The 18,303-nt window shown below is 36.5% G+C and overlaps 1 protein-coding gene across 2 annotated transcripts in view; it reads right to left on the bottom strand.

The window, feature by feature from the left end:
* Positions 1-4,965: 4,965 nt before the first annotated feature.
* LOC116545288 (zinc finger protein 98-like) overlaps positions 4,966-18,303 on the bottom strand; it is a 37,367-nt gene continuing 24,029 nt past the window's right edge. Inside the window, exons 3-7 of one of the 2 annotated variants that reach the window (XM_032271866.1) lie at positions 16,188-16,314; positions 15,480-15,575; positions 6,612-7,633; positions 6,384-6,527; positions 4,966-6,046 (exon numbers count right to left, since the gene is read on the bottom strand). In XM_032271866.1, the coding sequence (XP_032127757.1) occupies positions 5,852-6,046; positions 6,384-6,527; positions 6,612-7,633; positions 15,480-15,575; positions 16,188-16,314 (1,584 nt within the window). In that variant the 3' untranslated portion in view covers positions 4,966-5,851. Of the gene's footprint in view, positions 6,047-6,383; positions 7,634-15,479; positions 15,576-16,187; positions 16,315-18,303 lie in introns of both variants that reach the window. The other variant, XM_032271865.1, reaches the window with a different exon arrangement.

Here is an 18,303-nt window from a genome sequence, read left to right as displayed (position 1 = left end):
ACTATACTACAAGGCTACCGTAATCAAAACAGCATGGTACTGGTACCAAAACAGAGATATAGACCAATGGAACAGAACAGAGGTCTCGGAGGCAACACAACATATCTACAACCATCTGATCTTTGACAAACCAGACAAAAACAAGCAATGGGGAAAGGATTCCCTGTTCAATAAATGGTGTTGGGAAAGCTGGCTAGCCATGTGCAGAAAGCAGAAACTGGACCCCTTCCTGACACCTTACACTAAAATTAACTCCAGATGGATTAAAGACTTAAACATAAGACCTAACACCATAAAAACCTTAGAAGAAAATCTAGGCAAAACCATTCAGGACATAGGTGTAGGCAAGGACTTCATGACCAAAACACCAAAAGCATTGACAACAAAAGCCAAAATAGACAAATGGGACCTAATCAAACTCCACAGCTTCTGCACAGCAAAAGAAACAATCATTACAGTGAATCAGCAACCAACAGAATGGGAAAAAATTTTCGCAATTTACCCATCTGACAAAGGGCTGATATCCAAAATTTACAAAGAACTAAAGCAGATTTACAAGAAAAAAACTAACAAGCCCATTCAAAAGTGGGCAAAGGATATGAACAGACACTTCTCAAAAGAAGACATACGTGAGGCCAACAAACACATGAAAAAATGCTCATCATCACTGGTCATCAGAGAAATGCAAATCAAAACTACACTGAGATACCATCTCACGTCAGTTAGAATGGCGATCATTAAAAAATCTGGAGACAACAGATGCTGGAGAGGATGTGGAGAAATAGGAACACTTTTGCACTGTTGGTGGGAGTGTAAATTAGTTCAACCATTGTGGAAGACAGTGTGGCGATTCCTCAAGGACCTAGAAATAGAAATTCCATTTGACCCAGCAGTCCCATTACTGGGTATATATCCAAAGGATTACAAATCGTTCTACTATAAGGACACGTGTACACGAATGTTCATTGCAGCACTGTTTACAATAGCAAAGACCTGGAACCAACCCAAATGCCCATCGACGATAGACTTGATAGGGAAAATGTGGCACATATACACCATGGAATATTATGCAGCCATCAAAAACGATGAGTTCGTGTCCTTTGTAGGGACGTGGATGAACCTGGAAACCATCATTCTCAGCAAAATGACAGAAGAGCAGAAGATCAAACACCACATGTTCTCACTCATAGGCGGGTGTTGAACAATGAGAACACATGGACACAGGGAGGGGAGCACTACACACTGGGGTCAGTTGGGGGAAATAGGGGAGGGCCGGTGGGGGGTGGGAAGCTGGGGAGAGATAGCAAGGGGAGAAATGCCAGATGTAGGTGATGGGGAGGAAGGCAGCAAATCACACTGCCACGTGTGGTCCTATGCAACAATTTTGCATGTTCTTCACATGTACCCCAAAACCTAAAATGCAATAAAATAAATGGGAAAAAAAAAAAAACTGAAAAAAAAAAAAAAGAATATGGAAGAGATTTTTAAAAGTATTTATTCAGGACTCAGATATTTGTAAATTTTATTTAAAACTGCATATAATTTTATTATTACAAAAATGACTCAGTACTAACAATCTACTTGTATATTTTTAAATAACTAAAACTATAGAATTGAATTCTTTGTATTAAAAAAATAAATTTTAGGTGACTGATATCTCATTTAACCTAATATGATTATTATATATTGATGTCTCTATCAGAGTATGTATTTTTAACAGATATACATAACATAAATATTATGTGACCACAAAAATTAACAGTAAATTTAAAGGCAATAAATAAATAAATTACCTACAGGAACAATATCTCTTAAGTTATTTGCAGTTTTAAGTCACTGGCAAAAAAGATGTTAGTCCATTATTTAACCAAATAGTGTATTCTTACCATCTTTTACCTACACCCTTGAGTAAAGGGGACTAGGTTAAGTGGAATAATAAGATTTAATTGAATGTGAAATATTTAAAATATAAAAAAGGTTGAATTAAGAAATTAAATTCACATGTAATCTAAAATTATTAACTTGTACTACATTTTGTTTCATAAAAGTAAAATTACTAAACTAATATACTACTAATTTATTTTAGCATTTTTAGCTTCCATATATTTTATTGTATCAGGTTATATGAAAAATCACTTGGTTGCCAGGCAAAAACACAAAAGAAAGCTTCTTGTAATGTTTAAACAAGACACATGCATCTTCAAGGCCTCTTCTCTTATATTTATCTTAATGGTGAAATAGAGCATTGACAGAAGTGCATTTTGGCTCTGTTAGGATGTTTTGAATATAATCAAATGGTGCAGTTGACAGTTATAAGTAATTATTTTAAAAAATCAAAGTGCATCTTTTTTACTTTTTATGGAAACTATTTTTTTAGCAATTGAAAAAAAATTTTATTGCATTTTAGGTTTTGGGGTACATGTGAAGAACATGCAAGATTGTTGCATAGGTACACACACGGCAGTGTGATTTGCTGCCTTCCTCCCAATCACCTATATCTGGCATTTCTCCCCATGCTATCTCTCCCCAACTCCTCACCCTCCACTGTCCCTCCCCTATTACCCCCCAACTGACCCCAGTGTGTGGTGCTCCCCTCCCTGTGTCCATGTGTTGTCATTGTTCAACACCCACCTATGAGTGAGAACATGCGGTGTTTGATTTTCTGTTCTTCTGTCAGTTTGCTAAGAATGACAGTTTCCAGGTTCATCCATGTCCCCACAAAGGACACGAACTCATCATTTTTGATGGCTGCATAATATTCCATGGTATATGTGTGCCACATTGTCTCTGTCCAGTCTGTCATCGATGGGCATTTGGGTTGGTTCCAGGTCTTTGCTATTATAAACTGTGCTGCAATGAACATTTGTATGCATGTGTCCTTACAGTAGAACGATTTATAAACCTTTGGATACATGCCCAGTAATGGGATTGCTGGATCAAATGGAATTTCTATCTCTAGGTCCTTGAGGAATCGCCACACTGTCTTCCACAATGGTTGAACTAACTTACACTCCCACCAACAGTGTAAAAGTGTTCCTAATTTTTTTTTAAGATGTATTCTCACTCTCTTTCCCAGGCTGGAGTGCAATGGCATGATCTTGGCTCACTGCAACCTCTGCCTCCTGGGTTCAAGTGATTCTCCTGCCTCAGCCTCCCAGGTAGCTGGGACTACAGGTGTGCACCACCAAGCCTGACTAATTTTTGTATTTTTAGTAGAGATGAGGTTTCACCATATTGACCAGGCTGGTCTCAAACTCCTGACATCATGATCTGCCTGCCTTGGCCTCCCAAAGTGCTGGGATTACAGGTGTAAGCCACCACACATGGACAATTTAATTTTAGCTAAAACTAAAAATATTTGTCTCTTATTGTAATGCAGAAGAATATTACTCTGGACACCTACTTCATACATCACTCAATATTGTAAGTTAACCGTAAAGAATCTTTTTACTCACATTTTCATCATGCATTTTACATTTTAATGTACTTACTCTTTCATAAAAGAGGTCATAAATGCTCACCTACAAAAAAATAATCTCCTTTTTTTTTTTTTCAGATGGAGTTTTACTCCTGTCGCCCAGGATGGAGTGCAGTGGTAGTATCTTGGCTCAGTGCAACCTCTGCCTCCCAACTGGCTGGGATTACGGGCATGCACAACCACGCCTGGCAGATTTTGTACTTTAGTAGAGATGGGGTTTCTCCATGTTGGTCAGACTGGCCTTGAACTCCCAAGCTCAGGTGGTCGACCCACTTCAGCCTCCCAAACCGCAGAGATTACAAGTGTGAGCCACTGTCCCTGGTCAATTTCTCAGATCTCTGGTGCAGCAACAATTAGTCACATGCTTTCATGTATAAATATAATAGGGTAAAGAAACAGGATGGGCCAGGTACAGTAGCTAGCACCTGTAATCTCAGCACTTTTGGGGCTGAGTTGGGCAGATCACCTGAGGTCATGAGTTTGAGAGCAGACTGGCCAACATGACAAAACCCCATCTCTACTAAAAATATAAAACACAGCCAGGAGTGGTGGTATGTGCCTGTAATGCCAGATACTTGGCAGGCTGAGGCAAGAGAAGCACTGGAACCCAGGAGGTGGAGGTTGCAATCAGCTGAGTTCATGCCACTGCACTCCAGCCTGGGTGACAGAGCAGGACTCTGTCTCAAAAATAAAAATAAGGCTGGGCACCATGGGTCACACCTGTAATCCCAGCACTTTGGGAGGCCGAAGTGGGTGGATCATGAGGTCAAGAGATCGAGACCATCCTGGTCAACATGGTGAAGCCCTGTCTCTACTAAAAACACAAAAAAATAGCTGGGCATGGTGGCACATGCCTGTAATCCCAGCTACTCAGGAGGCTGAGGCAGGAGAATTGCTGAAACCCAGGAGGCAGAGGTTGCAGTGAGCCGAGATCACGCCATTGTGTTCCAGCCTGGGTAACAAGAGCAAAACTCCGTCTCAAAAATAAATAAATAAATAAAATAAAATAAAAATAAACATTTATTTAGCATGAAGTACTTTGAGAGAAAATTACAATATTATTAGTATGAAGTAATTTGAGAGTTAATTACAATGTTGCAATCTTGCCAAAAAATAAGAATACTTGTAATTATAATTCTCCAAAAAAACTTATTATTTTAAAGTTATATACAAATAATTTTTCTACCAACTGTAGTTTTGGATTATTTTTTAAACTCAGAACTCTGATTTACTGTGTTAGTGCCTTATACATTTCTTGTTTTTTGTTTTTTGTTTTTTTTTTGAGACCAAGTCTCACTCTGTTCCCCAGGCTGGAGTGCATGGTGCAAGCTTGGCTAACGGCAACCTCCACCTCCCAGGTTCAAGTGATTCTTCTGCCTCAGCCTCCAAAGTAGCTGGAACTACAGGCACATTCTACCACACCTGGCTAATTTTTGTATTTTTAGTAGAGATTGGGTTTCATCATATTGACCAGGCTGGACTAAAACTCCTGACCTCATGATCCACCCACCTCGGCCTTCCAAGTGGCTGGGATTGCAAGTGCGAACCACCATGCCTGGCCCGCCTTATACATTTCTAATGTAAATTATCTGATATTTACATAGACTTAATTTTGGATTCAATGGTTTCTTTTTTTTTTTTTTTTCTATTTACTGTATCTGTAAAAATATATTTTAGTATGAACACTCTGGAGTTTCCTAGCTCTACTTTTTTTCCAAATTTATTATATTTGCAGGGATTTTGTTGGATATAAATTCTCTGATGTTGAACAAAATTTGAGCAATAGCTTCAGGGCTTGTCTCTAATACAACAACATCTGCATTACAAGTAAAGTTACTACAACTCTCTTTATGTTTGTGATGTTTGTCTTCAAAATAAGCCCTCTTCAGCACTTTAAAGGCTTATATTTTCTAAAGAATCTTTTAAGAAAAATTACTTTTTTTTTTTTGATGCTTTTATTAAGTATAAACTCTCTGATGTAGAGTAAGATTGTGAACAGACAGTAACCACTTTTTTACTTTCTTTGTATTTGTACACTTAAAATATGTGTTCCTGTGTAATAAGATATGAGCATTGTTTAAAAGTTTTGCCACATTGTTCATACTTGTGGTTTTCTCCAGTATGAATTATCTTAGCTAGAATCAACAGTGACAACCATTTAAAGGCTTTGTCACATTATTCACACTTCCATGATTTCTCACCAGCACTATTTCTTTTGTGTTTGGAAATGTCTGAGGTGTTGTCACAGCATTATCAGAACTTTTGGGTTTGTAGAGTTTCTCTTCAGTATGAATCATCTTACGCCTGCTAAGAATTGAGGACTAAAGGCTTTGCCACATTCTTTATACTTGTAGGGTTTCTCTCCATTACGAATTATCTTATGTCTAGTAAGGTTTGAGGACTGCTTAAAGCTATACCACATTCTTTACACTTGTAGTGTTTCTCTCCAGTATGAATTGTCTTATGTGTAGTAACGTTTGGAGATTGATTAAAAGCTTTGCCACATTCCTCACATTTGTAGGGTTTCTCTCCAGTATGAATTAGCTTATGTTTACAAAGAGTTGACAACTGGTTAATAAGCTTTGCCACATTCTTTACATGTGTAGGGCTGATCTCCAGTATGAATTCTCTTATGTGTAGTAAGGGTTGAGGATTGGATAAAAGCTTTGCCACATTCTTCACATTTGTAGGGTTTCTCTCCAGTATACATTCTCTTATGTGCAGTAAGGTGTGATAACCAGATAAAGTCCTTGCCACAATCTTAACATTTATAGAATTTCTCTTCAGTATGAATTATCTTATATGTAGTAAGGGTTGAGGATTGGCTAAAACCTTTGCCACAGTCTTCACATGTGTAGTGTTTCTCTCCAGTATGAATTCTGTTATGTGTAGTAAGGGTTGAGAACCGGTTAAAAGCTTTGCCACATTCTTCACATTTGTAGTGTTTCTCTCCAGTATGAATTCTGTTATGTGTAGTAAGGGTTGAGGACCGGTTAAAAGCTTTACCACATTCTTCACATTTGTAGGGTTTCTCTCCAGTATGAATTTTCTTATGTCTAGAAAGGGTAGAGGAACAGTTATAAGATTTGCCACATTCTTTACATTTGTAGGGTTTCTCTCCAGTATGAATTACCTTATGTCTAGTAAGGTTTGAGTACTGGCTAAAAGCCTTGCCACAGTCCTCACATTTGTAGGGTTTCTCTCCAGTATGAATTTTCTTATGTGAAGTGAGGTATGCAGACCGGGTAAAAGCTTTGCCACATTCCTCACATTTGTAGGGTTTCTCTCCAGTGTGAATTCTTTTATGTATAGTAAGGTATGAAGATCGGATAAAAGCTTTGCCACACTTTTCACATTTGTAGGGTTTCTCTCCAGTATGAATTCTCTTATGTGCAGTACAGTATGAGAATCGCTTAAAGGCTTTTCCACATTTTTCACATTTGTAGGGTTTCTCTCCAGAATGAATTCCCTTATGTTTAGCAAGTTGTGAGGACTGGCTAAAAGTTTTGACACAGTCTTTACATTTGTAGGGTTTCTCTCCAGTATGAATTCTCTTGTGTGTAGCAAGGTTTGTAGATTGGTTAAAAGCTTTGCCACATGACTCACATTTGTAGGGTTTCTCTCCAGTATAAATGATCTTATGTCTATTCAGGTGTGAAAACTGCTTAAAGGTTTTCCCACATTCTTCAAAGTTGTAGAGTTTTGTTTCAGTATTAATTATTTTACAGGTAGAAAGGCTTGAGGTCCCATTATAGGCTTTGTCACGTTCTTTAAATTTGCAGGGTCTTTCCCCAGTATGAATTATTTTATGTTGAGCTAAGTGTGAAAGCGTGCAAAATGACTTTTCACAGTCTTTACATTTGAAAGAGTTCTTTCCAGTTTGTCTTATCTTATGTCTGTTTGAATTTGAAAATTTATCAGAGACTTTCACAAATTTGTTACATTGAAACATTTTGCACTGGGTAGTTGTCAAACACTGGTTAAGTCCATTGTAACATTCTTCGTGCAACTTCCACTCATCCATGCTTTGACAACATTTTCTTAACTGTAAATTTTCATGTCCACATTTTTTATATCTTCTCAGTATCATTTTTTGGAAACAATTTTTTATGTCCTGCTTTGGCCAAAGGTCTTGGGCAAAATAAGAACATACAACTGAAAGAAATAATAGTAACAAATTACTCCACTTACTAGACTCAGATGAATATATTTTACAAATCTTACCTATAAAATTATACAAACTACATCACAAGATGGCACAGGAAAATATTACAGGCAAATGTTTTTTCACAGACATGTAAATGTAACAAAAACATACAGACCAAATTTCATTTGTAAAAAATTAAAGTAACTGTGTGTAATGCCCCTGGTGTGCCCAATGCAAAGAGCAACATAGAAGAAAAGTCTGTTTTGTTTACCCAACACAGATCTTCCTGCTTCTCAATATAACATAGTGACTTGAAATAAATTGCCAACTCCTGATTTCTTTTTTAAAACTCAAGTAAAATACTGCCATATACATCTTTATTTCTGGATGGTAGGGTCTTTTACAGATACTGGTTCCTGTCTCTCATAAAAAGTTCTAAAATAGTGGTATTTTATCAAATGACAGCTGAAACAAAAGGTAAGGTTTAAAGCAGCAGAAAGACTGTGGTATCACAGACAGCAAACAATTGTAGCAAGTGATTATTGGTTATTAAAAAAACATAAATTGTCTGAATGTCGTGGTTCACACCTGTAATATACTAGCACTTTGGGAGGCTGAGGTGGGGAGATGACCCTCAGGTCAGGAGTTTGAGACCAGCCTGGACAACATGGTAAAACCCTGTCTCTACCAGAAATACAAAATTAGCTGAGCATGGAGACACATGCCTGTAATCCCAGCTATTTGAGAGGCTGAAACAGGAGAATCACTTGAACCTGGGAGGCAGAGGCTTCAGTGAGCTAAGACCATTTCACTGCACTCCAGCCTGAGTGAAGGACTGAAATTCTGTCTCAACAACAGGAAGGAAGGAAGGAAGGAAGGGAGGGAGGGGGGGGAGGGAGGGAGGGAGGGAAAAAAAAGAGAAAGAAAGAAAGAGAGAGAGAGAGAAAGAAAAAAAGAAAGAAAAAGAGAGAAAGAAAGAAAAAGAAAAAGAAAGAAAGAAAGAAAGAAAAGAAAGAAAAAGAAAGAAAGAAAGAAAGAAAGAAAGAAAGAAAGAAAGAGAGAGAGAGAGAGAGGAAGGAAGGAAGGGAGGGAGGGAGGGAGGGAGGGAGGGAGGAAGGACGGAAGGAGAAAAGAAGAAGGAGAAACATGAATCAACTCCTTTAACTAAAAATTTTTAAAAATCACAGACAAGAAGAAAGTCTTGGAAGCTGCAAGGTAAAAGTAATGTGTCATTTACAAATGCAGTGTTAGAAAATTTTACACAAGGCACATCCTAACAACATGTTTAAGAGACTCCTAGAATCTCTAGCCAAGATAATTGTTTTCAGACTATGTCAGAAAAAAACTTTAAAGACTGTGACAGGTAGCTTTTTTAAAATATTCAAATCTCAAAGATTACAAAACAGGGCAATATTATTTTATCAAAAATATTATATAATTTTCAGAAAGAAATAAAAAGGTGTACACATTAACTTTAAACACTGATAAAAAATTGAGTAATACTGAATGAGTGAAACAGGAACACAGACTGCTATAGAAAACCAAAAAAAGAATAAAAACAAAAATATCTAAAAAAATTTTTTTTTAATTGTGGGGGTAAAAAATTTAAAAATCAGTAACAGGAAAATCCCAAACGTTAAAAAAAAAAAAAAAGAAAGAAAGAAAAGACATAAAAGTGAAGAGGTTCAACAAATAAATTAGGATACACGCAAAAATATTTATTAAAAAAAAAAATATATATATATATATATATATAAGCACATTTTCAAAAATTACAGACAAGAAAAAGGTCTTGGAAGCTGAAAGATAAAAGTAATGTGTTGCCGGGCGCGGTGGCTCAAGCCTGTAATCCCAGCACTTTGGGAGGCCGAGGCGGGTGGATCACGAGGTCAAGAGATCGAGACCATCCTGGTCAACATGGTGAAACCCCGTCTCTACTAAAAATACAAAAAATTAGCTGGGCATGGTGGCGTGTGCCTGTAATCCCAGCTACTCAGGAGGCTGAGGCAGGAGAATTGCCTGAACCCAGGAGGCGGAGGTTGCGGTGAGCCGAGATCGCGCCATTGCACTCCAGCCTGGGTAACACGAGTGAAACTCCGTCTCAAAAAAAAAAGTAATGTGTCATTTACAAACACAGTGTAAGGATATAACCAGTAAATTATCAACAAAAATTTTACAGGCCAGAAAGAAACCGGGTGACACAGTCAACGTTCTGACGGGGAGAAAAGGCTATCAAGGGAGAATAGTAACCATCAACAAATCTGTCCTGCCAAAAGATCAGCCTGGCCAACACGGTGAAACCCTATCTTTACTAAAATACAAAACTTAGCCGGGTGTGCCTGTAGTTCCACCTACTGGATAGGCTAAAACAGGAGAATCGCTTGAACCCAGAAGGCAAATGCAGTAAGTTGAGATCCCGACGCTGCACTCCAGCCTGGCAACAGAGTGAGACTCAGGGGGGTGGGGGTGGGGAACCTTTGAAACAACCGATTTCCAAAAAATATATTGGCGCTGCATATGCTGTACACATAAAAGATGCTGAAAACACTTTCTTAAACTGAAAATAAAAAAATTCAAGAAAACAACACATAAAATTACATTATTTTCTGGGAAAGATATGCACATACACAAAAATAGAATACCATAATAATGCAGAAATAATTGTAAATTATTCTCTAATATTTGAAAAAATAAAGGCACAGAAATTGCAAAGACCTGATAATGAATATCCAATGTAAAAACATAATTAGAAACATCAATGACAAATTTCAGGACAGATGTTATGAGAAAAAAATTTTTATTCAACTGAAGTTTATTTTGTACCAAATTAAAAATGTTGTTTCTTACAAGTTTTATGTAACCCCCAAGGTACAAAAAAAAAAAATCTTTTTTTGTGTATACATACACAAAAGTGAATTAGAAATAAGTAAAAGCATATCAACGTAAAACTCCAAAGACACAGAAAAAGAGAGGAAATGAGAAACAAAGATGAAAGAATCAAATTAAAAACATAACAGTATGTCGTTTGCTTTTAGAAAATTATATATATATTTAGCTTTCAAATAAAGAGAAGTACATTCAATAAATAAATTTATTAAAAATTTAAAAACCAGGCCATGCGTGGTGGTTCAGGCCTGTAATCCCAACACTTTGGAAGGCTGAGGCGGGCCAATCACAATGTCAACAGATCAAGACTATCCTAGAGATGGTGAAACCCCATCTCTACTAAAAATACAAAAATTAGCTGGACATGATGGTGCAGGCCTGCAGTCCCAGCTACTCAGGAGGCTGAGGCAGGAGAATCACTTCAACCAGGGAGGCAGAGGCAGCAGTAAACTGAGATCACATCACTGCACTCCAACCCAGCAACAGCGCAAGACTCCATCTCGAAAAAAAAAATAATTGAAAACCAAGATCCAACTTTTTTTCTCTACAAGTCAGTTGAGATCTAGTGATAAAAAATACTGAAAGGGGCAAGATGGAAGTAGACATTTCATGCAAGTATGGGTCAAATGAGAGCAGAAAAAATTAAAATATTATACAAGGTATATCTTAAGTCAAAAACTGTCATATTTTTAATATGTACTTCAAGTCAAATCTCCAAGGAGACAAAAAAAGACATTAAAACTTACAGATTTAGCCCAGGCACAGCGGCTCACATGTGTAATCCCAGCACTTCGGGAGGCTAAGGCAGGCAGATCACTTGAGGTCAGGAGTTCAAGACTGGCCTGGCCAACATGGTGACACCCTATCTCTACTAAAATCAGAAAAATTAGCCAGGCATGCTGGTAGGTGCCTATAATCCTAGCTTTCTGGAAGGCTGAGGAAGGAGAATGCTTGAACCCAAAAGGCAGAGGTTGCAGTGAGCGGAGATCACACCACTGCACTTCAGCCTGGGCAACACAGTGAAACTCTGTATATATTTTTAAAAAAAAAAGTATAAATTTATTCACTGGAAACCTATGACAAATTTGTATACACATGTGTGGATGTGTGTGTCTCACATTAGGGCTTCAAACATATAAAGCAAATACTGACAGAATAAGAGAGAGAAATAGAGAGCAATATAATTGTAGTAGGGTATTTCAATACAGCACTTTTTGTAATAAACAAAAAACGAGAATATTAGTAAGGAAATAGAAGAACTGCAGGCATTATAAGACAATTATTTGTAACAGAGGTATAGAAAACACTTCTTAACATCAGGATACACATGGTTTTCAATAGCTAATACAACATTTTCCTTCATTGAACACCTCTTAGGCCAAAGAGAGAGTCTTACCAAACTTTTAAAAGCTAAAATTTTATAAATGACTTCCTATCATCAAAATGAAATGAGTATCTAATCAAATAAAAAAAAAAAACTAAAAAATTCACAAAAACAACACACTCTTGAGGATGCCCTTCTGAAAGGCTGGAAAAGGGAATACTGTAATGATGTTCACCCTTCTCAATGCAATCTACAGATTTAATGCAAAGTTTTTCAAATTTCTCAATGGATTTTTTTACAAAATAGAAACAACAATCCCGAGTATATAGAATCTCGAAAGACAATAAAGTAGCCCAAAATATTGAAAACAAAACCAAACAATGTTGAGGGCATTACAGTTTCTGATTTCAAAACAAATTACAAAGCTACACAATTAAAACAATTTGGTATGAGTATAAAGGTAAACAAGTAGGCCGGGTGTGGTGGCTCACGCCTATAATCCTAGCACTTTGGGAAGTTGAAGGGGGTAGATCATGAGGTCAGGAGTTTGAGACCAGCCTGGCCAACACGGTGAAACCCTCTCTCTACTAAAAATAAAAATAAAAAATAGCTGGGCATGGTGGCGTGCGCCTGTAGTCCCAGCGGATCAGGAAGCTGAGGCAGAAGAATCACTTCAACCAGGGAGGCAGAGATTGCAGTGAGCTGAGATCACGCGATTGCACTCCAGACTGGCTGACAGAGCAGGACTTCACCTCAAAAACAAAAACAAAAACAAAGTAGACTCATGTTGTAGTGAGCCAAGATTGTGCCACTGCACTCCAGCCTGGATGACAGAGTGAGACTGCATCTCAAAATTAAAAAAAAAAATTTTGGATGCAATAGAATGCAGCACATAACTCTCACATATATGGTTATATGAAGTCATCTGGACACCAATGATTATTTTAGTATTGTTACTGAAAGCCAATAGGTAAAAGAATGCAAATTTCTGTCACCAAATTGTTCAATAAATATAATTTGAAATATAAAAATACCGAAGTATTTACTATTTTGATGATATTATGCGAAATAAAATGAGCCAGACACAAACATGGTTGAAAAGTACAAGGAAATAGAAAAGAAGTGCCAGTTGTTTAATGTGTAATATAAAATTTTTAGAAATCTTTTATAAAATAATGCAAATATACTTAACATGCCTGAAATGTACAGTGTTTTTGAGTTATGGTCTTACTCTGTCACCGAAGCTGGAGTGCATGGTACAATTATGGCTCACTGCAGCCTCAAACTTCAAGGTTCAAGTAATCTTCCCTTCTCAATCTCCCAAGGAGATAGAATAACACTACTATGTCTGGCTAGTTTTTTAAATGTTTTATAGAGAGAGATGAAGTCTCCATATGTCTCCCAGGCTGTTCTCAAGGTTTTGGACTCAAGATGTCTTCCAGCCTTGGCCTCCACAAATCCGAGAATTACTGGTGTAAACCACCACCATGACTGGCCATGAAAAGTACACTTAAATACATTTAAGATGGTAAATTTTACAGAGCTATAAATGTTTTCAAAAATTACCTTCAAGTCACAAAACTGTTTCTCTCACACAAAGAAATATATATTTTTTATTAAACACAAGGTGAAAATAAGACTATTTTCATGACTACTTATTTAGACAAGATAAAGCCACCATTAAAAACCAGCTAAGAAAACATAAATACAAGATTAACCATAACCAAAATTGGGGACATATTTATAAATAAAAACACACACATATATAATCAGACTGTAATAGACATATGGCTAATTTATCTCTTAATTAAACCCCACAAATTCTGTAAACAGAATTACAAACCATTTAAAATTATAAAATCAAAAACACAACAAAATTATGTTAAGAAACGTACACTGAAAAAACTCACTAATATGGAACTAGAGAACAATTAATGTTTACCCATAAAATCTGGTAGGCAACACTGATGTAGCATTAACAACGAATTTGTGTAGGTAACTGTGGAACTGTGTACTCATTGAGGGTGGCTATTTTGAATCACTGGCATACACTGTAATTAGTAAAGTTTAAATGCAGTATAATCATAAACAGAAGATTCTAATGACAAACATGATAAATAAGCATTTTAATAAATGACATAATTTTTAAGTTTTAAATATATACTATTCTTACACAAAATAAAACTGCTGTAATCCAACTTTAGAAGCTAAGAATAGCCATACATTGCTAAATAAAGAAAAATTATGTTATATTTTAGGTATAGGCTGACAAAAGTGAGTAAAAATCCTATCATCTTTCTTTGCCTGCCTACTAATTATCTAATTCACTTCAGGCATAAAATGTAAATTCTAGTATATTGTTCTAAATGTCTAAATCTAAAATTACAGACAAAATCAAAATAGAAAATAAAAAGTAAAAAGGTACAGTGAGAGTGACATCACTAAGATGGGAAAATAAAACGTGTCCTATTTGCCTATTTTCTGACAGCAAGAAAATTCATAAGCCATCCCTAACGAAAATGCCTTTATAAGAGAAACAGAAATCATGGCTCAAACCTGTAATGACACCTACATGGTATATTAAGTCAGAGAACTGCTTCAGGCCATAATTTCAAGACCAGCCTGGATTATGTAGCAAGACCCCATCTAAAAAATAAGTGCCCTTAAAAGAGCTTTGAGATCCAGGGAGGGAGTTGTAAAACTGTGCTAATGCCCAAGATTGAGGAACACTCTTTTCAGAAGACAGGCTTACTTTGAAATAAAGCATACATCAATAAAAAAAATTGAAACAACAAAAATAAATTTAAAAACATTTCATGTCTATTGATTGAAAGAAAATTGTTAAAGTGCCATATTATCCATAGTGATCTCTAGATTCAATAAACTCCCTATCAAAATTCCTTTTTTTTTTTTTTTTTTAAATAAAGATCGGGTTTCACTATGTTGGTCAGGCTGGTCTTAAACTCCCGACCTCAGGTGATCCGCCAGCCTTGGCCTCCAAAGTGCTTGGATTACAGGCATGAGCCACCATACCCGGCCTCCAGCAGTTTTTACGGTAATAGAAAATACAATTCTAAAATTCATGTAGAACTACAAAAGACTTTAAATAGCCAAAGCAATCTTTAAAAAAAAGAACAAAGCAGAAGAGCATCATACTTTATAATTTCAAACTATATTAAAGGCTATAGAAGACAAAATGTATATGCAGAAAACTAAGTAATAAAAACAATGGAAAAGAAGCCACTACTCCCACATATTTTAGACATGATGTAAAAAAAGAACTTAAAAAACCATTTAACATGCAGTTTCTCAACGTTATGCAGATATCTGTGTGTTTTGAAAAACAATAAAAAAGCAGTCAAATTTTGCAGTCTCTTATATGCCACGAAGAGGACTTTGGCTGGCACTGTAAACTTGAAGAAACATCACTGAAGGGAAACTAAAATTTTTAGAGATTTTAAAAGGATAAGACAGAAGAGTTTCTATGTGAGAGCAAAATTAAAAAAAAAAAAAAAACCAATAGGCTTTCCAGAAACTACTTCCTTTGGAACACAAAATTCCAAATCATTTCAAGGACTGGCTTTTTTCTTACTTTGGACCTCTCATCTGTGTCGTCTGTTCTACTCACTTTCACTTACACCTACCTGGGAGTTCGGCTACCATACCATGTCTCTTCACATTCCAAGGTTCTTGTCCTTGCTCCAGACAGGTGATCAGGTCTGGCTTAAAGGCAGCAATACCTGTTTTATTAAAAATTACATAAATCTTGCTTATATTCTCCAGTTACCAACTTAGTAGTGTGCTCAGTGAAAAGAATGCAAAAGAATATTTTAATAAATTCTAAAATACTAACTTATAACAACAAATTTTAAATATTTGGGAAATATTTTAATTGTGTAAGTTCTTAATTTCACTACCTGGTACTGCTAAATCAAAAATCAGTAGTGGCAGTTAGATTTTAAGATTTGGGCAAGTTTGCTATGCCACTGTATTTCTACAATTAACACTAATCTAGAGTGAAGGGCACCGATCAGCTCCGGAATGTGGAAACTTCAGGTCAAAATTAAACATCTTAAAATTCTTTTTTACATAAATAAAGTTTAGGCTGTGCGTGGTGGTTCACGCCTGTAATCCAAGCACTTTGGAGGACAAGGCGGGCGGATCACCTGAGGTTGGGAGTTTAAGACCAGCCTGACCAACATGGTGAAACCTCATCTTAAAAAAAAAAAAAAAAAAAGGTTTAAAAAAATAACAGATCTGAAAGCATAAGTTACCAAAAACCATTCTACAATCAATCAATAAATATATCTTACAGGGTGTATTAAGAAATCGTGTATTGAAGTTATGCTCACCCAGAAAGACCAGATTTCTGTAGTTCTCTAACATCACATTCCTATATAAATTCTGTTGTGCAGTGTCTAGGCATTGCCACTCCTCCAGACAGAATTCTATGGCCACATCCCTAAATGTCAACACTCCCTGAAAAACACACAAACACACACACAGACACACACATATATTTACCAAGTGGCCAGGAGCAGAATTTTTAATTTGACTCAAGTTAAAGCAAGAATAAAGAGAAGTGGTTCTTACTTATAGAAGTGACTGAAAATATCTAATAAATAACTTTCAACACAGAAATATTCTCTAATGTATTCTCTAAGCCTGAGAAAAGAGAGTGGCATAAGATCCACAACATCACAATATAGATGGTACTTTTCTAGATGACGAAGTACAAAACTGAAGACATAAACACTAACATGTACATTTTTTAGTGCTACATTTACATCATACAGAATGAGTTGCGTAAATTTTTCAGAGGGAAAGACATACTGAGTTATAAAGTACTGCTTAAATTTTAATGTGTACAATAAACTGGAGATCATGTTAATGCTGATTATTTTTTCAGAAAATCTGGAATAAAATCTGAGTTTCTGAATCTCTAACAAGCTCACCACTAATGCCAATGTTTTTGGCACAAGAAAACTATTTTGTCAAACATCCAGTAAGTGAAAGAGCCTGTGTGTTTTTCAGTTTTTGTGGCCTATAAACAAAGATTAGCACTTTAATTTTCCAAAGACAGATAAATGCAAAGGAAACCTAAGAAAGGACAGCTGCCAGATTAAAAGTGATTATCCACATCAGCTGCATAAAGATACTTAATAATGAAGACAAAAAAAATTAATTCTACAGAAAAAAAACCTCTCACAAAGCTCATTAACCAAGTGGGTTATTGACATGCTGAAGCATACAGAAGGACACAGCATCACCGCCTTCTCAAAAATAAATTATAGTCTGAATTTAATCATAAAGAAACATTGGTTTGGCCAGGCATGGTGGCTCACACCTGTAATCTGAGCACTTTGGGAGGTCGAGGCTGGCAAATCGCGAGATCAAGAGATCAAGACCATCCCGGCCAACATGGTGAAACCCCATCTCCACTAAAAATACAAAACTCACAAGCATTCCTATAAGGCAACACTAAAGGATCGGAGTGCCAAATCCTATATGAACTTTACGATTGCCACAAAAATAATAAAATACCTAGAAATACAGTTAACAAGGAATGGGAAGGACCTCTTCAAGGAGAACTACAAACCACTACTCAAGGAAGTAAGAGAGCACACAATCAAATGGAAAAACATTCCATCATTATGGACAGTAAGAATCAACATCAGGCTAGGTGTAGAGGCTCACACCTGTAATCCCAAGCACTCTGGGGGGCAGAGGCAGTTGGATCACCTAAGGTCAGGAGTTTGAGACCTGCATGACCAACATGGAGAAATCCTGTCTCTACTAAAAAATTACAAAATTAGCTGGGTATGGTGGTGCATGCCTATAATCCCAGCTACGCAGGAGAATTGCTTGAATTGCTTGAACTGAGGAGGCGAAGGTTTCGGTGAGCTGAGATCATGTCATTGCACTCCAGCCTCGGCAACAAGAGAAAAAACCATCTCAAAAAAAAGAAGAAAGGCAGAGTCAACATAATGAATAGTGGCCATACTGCCCAAAGTAATTTATGAATTCAATGCAAAGTAATTTATGAATTCAATTCCTTACATCTTCTACAAAAATTTACTCAAGATGAATTAAAGACTTAAGTGTGGCCAGGCATGGTGGCTTCACGCCTGTAATCCCAGCACTTTGGGAGGCCGAGGTGGGCGGATCACGAGGTCAAGAGATCAAGACCATCCTGGCCAACATGGTAAAACCCCATCTCTACTAAAAATACAAAAATTAGCCGGGTGTGGTGGCATGCGCCTGTGGTCCCAGCTACTTGAGAAGCTGAGGTGGAAGAATCACTTGAACCCAGGAGGCAGAGGTTGCAGTAAGCCAAGATTGAGCCACTGCACTCCAGCCTGGCAACAGAGCAAGACTCCGTCTCAAAAAAAAAAAAAAAAAAAAAAAAAAAAAAAAAAAAAAAAAAAAAAAAAAAAAAAAAAAAAAAAAAAAAAAAAAAAAAAAAAA

This window comes from Sapajus apella, unplaced genomic scaffold, assembly GCF_009761245.1.
Source record: "Sapajus apella isolate SASKATOON/1434 unplaced genomic scaffold, GSC_monkey_1.0 scaffold254, whole genome shotgun sequence".
Classification (NCBI taxonomy): Eukaryota; Metazoa; Chordata; class Mammalia; order Primates; family Cebidae; genus Sapajus; species Sapajus apella.
The sequence above is the reverse complement of the archived record's forward strand: the minus strand, read 5'-3'. Positions and strand labels throughout refer to the sequence as shown.